This window comes from Phytophthora parasitica (genome assembly GCF_000247585.1).
Source record: "Phytophthora parasitica INRA-310 unplaced genomic scaffold supercont2.2, whole genome shotgun sequence".
Classification (NCBI taxonomy): Eukaryota; Oomycota; class Peronosporomycetes; order Peronosporales; family Peronosporaceae; genus Phytophthora; species Phytophthora nicotianae.
The window spans coordinates 600,952-607,498 of record NW_008648988.1 but is presented as its reverse complement, the minus strand read 5'-3'; the positions used below and the strand labels follow the sequence as shown (position 1 = coordinate 607,498).

At 50.9% G+C, this 6,547-nt stretch overlaps 3 protein-coding genes across 3 annotated transcripts; all 3 read right to left on the bottom strand.

Moving 5' to 3' along the window:
• Positions 1–338: 338 nt before the first annotated feature.
• PPTG_20903 (hypothetical protein) lies at positions 339–602 on the bottom strand (the record flags this gene model as incomplete). The annotated part of the gene is made up of 1 exon (XM_008894330.1): positions 339–602. One exon carries the CDS (start codon positions 600–602, stop codon positions 339–341), a length of 264 nt encoding a protein of 87 aa, XP_008892578.1.
• A 495-nt stretch (positions 603–1,097) lies between these two features.
• PPTG_02247 (hypothetical protein) lies at positions 1,098–5,613 on the bottom strand. The gene has a single exon (XM_008893287.1). It carries the CDS (start codon positions 5,389–5,391, stop codon positions 1,312–1,314), a length of 4,080 nt encoding a protein of 1,359 aa, XP_008891535.1. The 5' UTR covers positions 5,392–5,613; the 3' UTR covers positions 1,098–1,311.
• Positions 5,614–5,707: 94 nt separating this feature from the next.
• On the bottom strand, positions 5,708–6,547 carry PPTG_02246 (hypothetical protein; the record flags this gene model as incomplete). Its single annotated transcript, XM_008893286.1, has 1 exon — positions 5,708–6,547. One exon carries the CDS (start codon positions 6,545–6,547, stop codon positions 5,708–5,710), a length of 840 nt encoding a protein of 279 aa, XP_008891534.1.

The following is a 6,547-nucleotide window of genomic DNA, read 5'->3' as shown; positions in this document are numbered from 1 at the left end:
TGGTGCATTAATGCTTGTACTTCTATTACTTTTTATTTTTCGTAAGATAACACTTTTTAAGCTGGCTCAGTCCTTGATTGACAGGAAGATGTCTGCAATAGGATCATGTGCTAACTTTTATTCTGTTCGGCAGTCCAGAATCTGTACCTCTAAAATAATGAAGCTGTTCTGTGCAATCGTTAGTTGACTTGGAAAGCGTTCTCGGTGTGAATGGATATAAACAACTCCGGATAAGCGACATGGTGTATTTGAAGAAGACGATCAAGGCGGAGATCGCAGCGGAGTTCACATGTGATGCGAGCACGTGGTTGACGAAGTTGGCTTTGTTATCGTGGTTGTCAACGAGCACGACTGTCTTTTGAGATGTTGCTCTCACTGTCACTAAATATCTTCCAAGTACGTTGGAAACAGGCCTTCGACGTCGTGATGGTGTGGTGAAGTCCGCGCTTGTGCTTCCAGAAAGTCCATGCCACAGGAAATGCTAGCCGTGTGAGGAATTGGGTGCAATAGCACATTTGTGCAGCAAATGCAGCGTAAAACTGATCTGGTTTATTGGACACTTCACCGTTTGTCTTGGATGCAAAATCGCACAACGGAGGCATTGAGCTGTGCTCGGTTTGCTCAGCGTTCGCCACACACAGGGACTTACAACGAATTTGCGTGAACCTCATTAACTAAAGTCGAATGCCAGAGCTTGTCCGACGGAGTTGATAGTCAAGATGGTTGAAGCGGCATCCGAGATCAAGAATGACTTAGTGCTGTACATTCCCCTTTCGAAGGCGTTTTCGTCAATTTATTGACGCAGTGTTTTGTTGTTGCACGTGAAAGTCTTGTCATCTGCGCTCAGTCGACTATGGGTAGAGCACTCCCCATCGATTATCAGTGCTTGAAAGGTGTCTATGAAAATTTAAAGACTCGCGAAGAGTTTCTCTTCATCGCCTCGACCAACACTTACGACCATTTACTTTCGTCCCTACAAAACAACGGACGGAAAGAATTACAGAGAAAAGGTTGTTATCGACGTGACACAGTATGTTGGAAAGATCACTCGGCAACAGGTGAAGAGAGATGCTTGCTAAGTTACGTAAAAGCTCTCATGGATCATAACTAGTTATTGTGACACGGGCTGTAGGCTAACTGGAGACTCGTAGGATTCTTGTTGTGGTTAAACATGCACTTGCATTTTATCCTACTACAAACAAACAAACAAAGCAATGCTATTACTTGTAACTTAGCAAAACGTTAAGTATTACTACGTAGTTTACATTTTACCTTCTGGAATCTATGTTCCTGCCTCGATAAGACACCGCACTAGTACGTCAATAGCGTCGTTTCGAGAAACTCATAAAACGCACTGTCTGGGTCTGCCGCAAGGTCCTCCGCTGGTCCAAACTCAACCGCCTGTCCCTCTTGCATGACCAGGATCTTGTCGAACTGAAGTACGTCATCCAACCGATGCGTGATGAGAAAAAGTGTTGAGTCTCGGAAGGCCGTATCGAGCACATTAAGCAACGTCGACTGATTCGTCTGGTCGACAGCAGAGAAAGACTCATCCAGCACCACGATACGTGACGGCCGCAACACAGCTCTCGCGAGACACAGCATCTGTCGTTCACCCAAACTCCAGTTCTCGCCGTTGTCGGACAGCTCGGCTTCGAGGTTGGCCATGCTGCCCTTGAGTCCACATCTACGCAACGCGTCCAGCAGCGTTACGTCACCAAACTCGTTGAACGGATCGAGGTAGTTGCGGACTGAACACCTGTAGAATAGCGGCGACTGCGGGATAATACACACGTTTGTACGCAGTGCATTCAACGTCAGCAATGACGCATCAATCCCATCAACAAGAATGCGTCCTTTAGCCAACGGGTGTACACGGAAGAGAGCCATCGCTAACGAACTCTTGCCAGATCCGGTACGACCAACCACGCCAATCTTCTCACCGCCTTGCACAGAGAAGCTCACGTCACAAAGCGCCAGCGATTGCTTGTCATCATTCGACGAACTAGCATAACTGAACGAAACGTTCTCGAATACAACATCGCCGCGGTGTGGCCAGCTTGCAGGGATTGCCAGTGGGTTACCTTCGTAACTCTGCAGTTCCGGCTCGATAAGTCCGTACTTGCGCACTCGCTCGACATTTAGCAAACACAGCGCAACTTCCAGCAGCTTGGAGCTCAACGTGTAGACATCGGAGTTGATCGTGAATACGTAGTAGAGCATCAGGCCAAGCTCAGCTGGAGACACGTTGTTCATAGACAGCAGCACCATCAGCAGCAACATATGAATGCCGAGGACACGATCACAGCGGATCAGCACGAATCGGTTGAACGCCTCAGTGTGATACTGGCCCTTCATGAGTTCATCGGACAGCACTCCATGTTCCACTCGAAAACGGTTAATTTGCTGTCGACCGAACGCACGGATCGTCGCGGAGCCGTCCAGCGCTTCCGAAATGAAGTTCAAGTTGGCAGCTTCAGCACGGAACGAGAGCTGCAGCAAACCCACCAGGAACCCCAACGTCATGAACTCTTTGACCACGTACATCACGATCAACAGGATGCTAGTACCCGCAATACCCGTGAAGTACCAGAGAATGCCATCAGCAGCGAGAATCGTTATAGCCGAACGGAACATGGCCATAAAAGCCAATGCGAACGTCGTATCTAGCACTCGAACATCGTTGAAGTATCGATTGAATAGCTCTCCCACGGGTGTTGAGTAGAAGAACGTCATCGGGGCACGCAGCAGCGCTGCAGTCATCTCATGGAACATCATGTTGGCAGAGTTGGCCATCGCGTGAGCATGCAGCACAGAGCTGGCGAATCCAGAGATCATGGAGCTGAGCACTAAAGCACCGTAGACGTTCGCTGAGTGTTTCATCGACGAGACGTCTCCGTGATCAACTCGGTCACTCCATTTCATCAGGAATACATCCTTTGAGGTGACAGCGACAGCGTAGAGAAAGAGAAAGAACTTGGCTGGAACGTGAAAGCGCATGCACTTGTTGCCTTTCAAGAGCATTTTCCACGTCTTGATCGAAAACCACTCCTCTTTCCACTTGAACTTCCTGGCCACTTTAAGCCCAACGCACTCTGACGTTACAGGTACCTGCGTAGTAATCGAAGTCACTGGTGATTTCGTAGATTTTGGTTTCACAAGCATTGCTGTGGACGATAATGGCAGCGCAGCAGACTCCCAAAGCGCAAGGCCGCGTGGATGCAATGTCTCCTTCTTATTGTCTTGTGGCTCCTCGCTCTTCCATGGAGGAAGTGAGTTTCTTGGATCCACTCTTCTGGATGGATGACGACCGACTTCCCAACCTTTTTCAGCAGACTCAACGACGACTGTGAGATCTTCAATACGAAGCACATGATCCACAAAACTAGATGATGACAGCTCTCGATTGTGCGTCACCATAAGCACCGTCTTGAACCGCAGCAGCTCCACAATGCACTTGGTAAAAATGTCGTTCTGGACAATAGCGTCAACACTAGCCAACGGGCAGTCCAGCAAGTATACGTCCGCGTCGGCATAACATGCACGCGCTAGTGCAATACGAGCCTTTTGTCCACCAGACAAGTTGATTCCCTTTGGCCCGACCTGTGTATTGTCACCTTCTGGCAGCATCCGCAGATCATCCTTCAGACAGCACGCTTCGACCACACACCAGTACTTCTTGTAGTCAAAAGCCGATCCAAACAGGATGTTGTCGCGGATACTCAGCGTCTGCAGCCACGGCTCCTGTGCACAGTATGCAACCCGACAATCTTTAGCGATATAAACGCTCCCATCAAGACATTCGATATCACCCAGCAGTGCATTGAGTATTGTGGACTTTCCAGCACCTGCTTTCCCCTGAATCATAGCCAATTGTCCTCGCCGTAAGCGGAATGTTACGTTAGCCAGCAATGCCTTCCCTTCTTCCGTTGACTGACCAAAGCATGCATGCTCCATCGCCACTACAGTTTCTGGCGCGCTGGAGCCGGCAGTGCTAATCTGTGGACGCCGACAATCCTCGGTCTGGTTTCGAGCACAAGCTTTAGCATCGCATTCGGTCAAGAAACTGTCAATCTTGCAAAATGATGCGTGGCCTTTACTCGCGACGTCAAAAAGCACCGCGATACTGGAGAAGTGCGTCTTAATGCGACGCAGCAACAAAAGCGCCGGAAAAACTCGCGCTGGTGACAACGCACTAGAATCTTGCAGCGCAACCCACCCGAAAATGAATATAGAGGCCAAGTTGGGCGAGTCCACTCCAACGCAGTACTGTAGAGCTGCCACAACGTTCACTCTACGACGCTCTCTGTTCTCCTCCTTCCTGGCGCGTTCAATCTTCTCCTGCATTTTATCCTCCCACGCATTGAGTTTAACCATCTGAATGCCCTTAAAGCACTCGTGAATCACGTTCAGTCTCGCTTCGATCTTCTTCTGCAGCTTGCGACGTAGTCGACTCCCAGCTGCTGATAGGAACTTTGCAAACACTGCCATGAAGAGGAAAGCGATTGCTACAGGCTTAAATTTAATGCCGATCACTTGTACGAGGATGCAGAGTTCAAATATAATCTGCAGCACGCTCCGCCACAAGAACTGCATGTGGTTCACCATTTTGGCCACATTCACCACATCTTCAGCGTACAAATGCGCCACCTCCGCCATCCTCTTCTTGCCGCTCTCACTGTCGTAACTCCCAGCTGCATGGCCCGGAATATGCTCCGGTTGGCTGATAGTATTCTCAAATACTAGCGCACGCAGCGCCCCCATGATCTTTATGTGGATCTTGAAGCCTAAAAAGTGACTGTGACTATGGAGAAGCACTTCAGCCAGTGCTGTGACGTACAGTAGACCCAGTAGAGCAAATATTTGCGTCTGTGTGTACTCCCTGGAGATGGCCATAGTCAGCAGCATGTACAGCAGCACGGGTGTGCAGGCGTCGCACAGTAGACTGACGAATTGGAGCACCCAGCAGACTGTCAGGCTCCACCTATGAGTGCGGAAGATTGCGCGCTTGATTCTACACATTCCTCGACACTCGCGGCTTTGCGCGTAGACCTCTCGGAAGGCCGCGGAGGCTTCGACGCTTGTGTGCTGGGGTGTGAGCTCCCACACTTGGCTCGCGTCCAGCTCACTGTTTAAAAGTTTCTTGTCGAAGAACTCGAAGAATAGTTTACGCCACCAGGCGGTGCTTGGTGACTCGGGATGAAGCGCATTAGCTGGAGGTTTAGAGACTTTGTTAGCGTCGGGTTTTGTGTCCTTCTGCGGCGATTTCTGGGCCGTTTTCTGCGGTTCTTGGGCGGAATCGGAGCTGGAGAAGGTGCCGTACTCGGTCTTGCGGCCTTGTGCGGCCCCTTTGGCGCCGTCGCCGCCGTCGGAAGGCGAGCGAAGCGGCATAGTTGCGACTGAGCGTGGAGGAATCTGAAGTGATTAGGTGGTGCACACAAAGTCTGAAGTTGCCCAAGTTGCGCTTGCGCAACATTACAATCATCAACTCAAACAACTTCAAGCTGAGGCGTTCGCAGACATGGCCCATGAGCCGAATGGCCATGAGTCTGGAGCGCAACACACTGCAGATCGATAGAACGACGCATATGGAGCGCGACACACCAGATAACTCAATGCTGCCGGAGCTGCAATCATTATAGAACCTAGCGAGGGAGAAGTCAATTAGATAGTTGACAGACTGCCCCGATTTACCACGTAGAACTACCTATACGGCGGGGGACTTGAGGTCCTGCACCGAAGAGTACTTGGCCGAGAGCATGGGTGCTGAGAGGCTGTCTCCGTGCAAGGGAAGGCTCTGACCCATCAACTGGCTCCAGTTGTCGCGTGCTTCGGCATGGAAGTATCCGTAGACAAAGTATGAGAGCGCGCCGACAGCCATCCAGGCGAAACTAAGACCCAGAGCCAAGTGGTCGATCTGCGCGATCATGTACCAGTCGGCAAGGATACAGATCATCGGAATGAACGGCACCAGCGGGGCGGCGAACAAACCGGGCGCATTGGCTGTCTGCGGGCACTTGACGAAGAGAATCACCGAGATACCAACGGTGATGACGAGGAAGATAATAGCGAAAACAAGACACGCAGTCGAAGCATTGTTCTCGTATCCCTCCTGGTACAGGAAGGCCGTGCATCCAGCCGTCACAACGAGCGCGGCGATCAGGATAGGAGAAAGCTTGGGCGACTGCGGCTTCATACGCGCCAAAGTCAGCGACACGTTGGCAATAATGAACGACATCATAACACCGAAATTGACAATGTCCCAGAGGGTATCGAAGGGCACCACGATGGCAATCACCGTGAAGAACAGACCCGTGATGAGCGTGTTCTTGAACAAGTTGCCCTTGGAATCCACCTCAGCAAAGATACGTGGCAAAAGTCCGTCGCAAGCAAGCGCGTAGTTCAGGCGAGGCTGCGCCAAGAAGCCGATGAGCGCCACCACGGGCATCGTCACCACCTCACCAGCACGCACGATGGTACCCGCCCATTTCCAGCCGTGACCTTCAAAGCCATCACCGAAACTGCCAGCATCGAGATAAGTCACCAT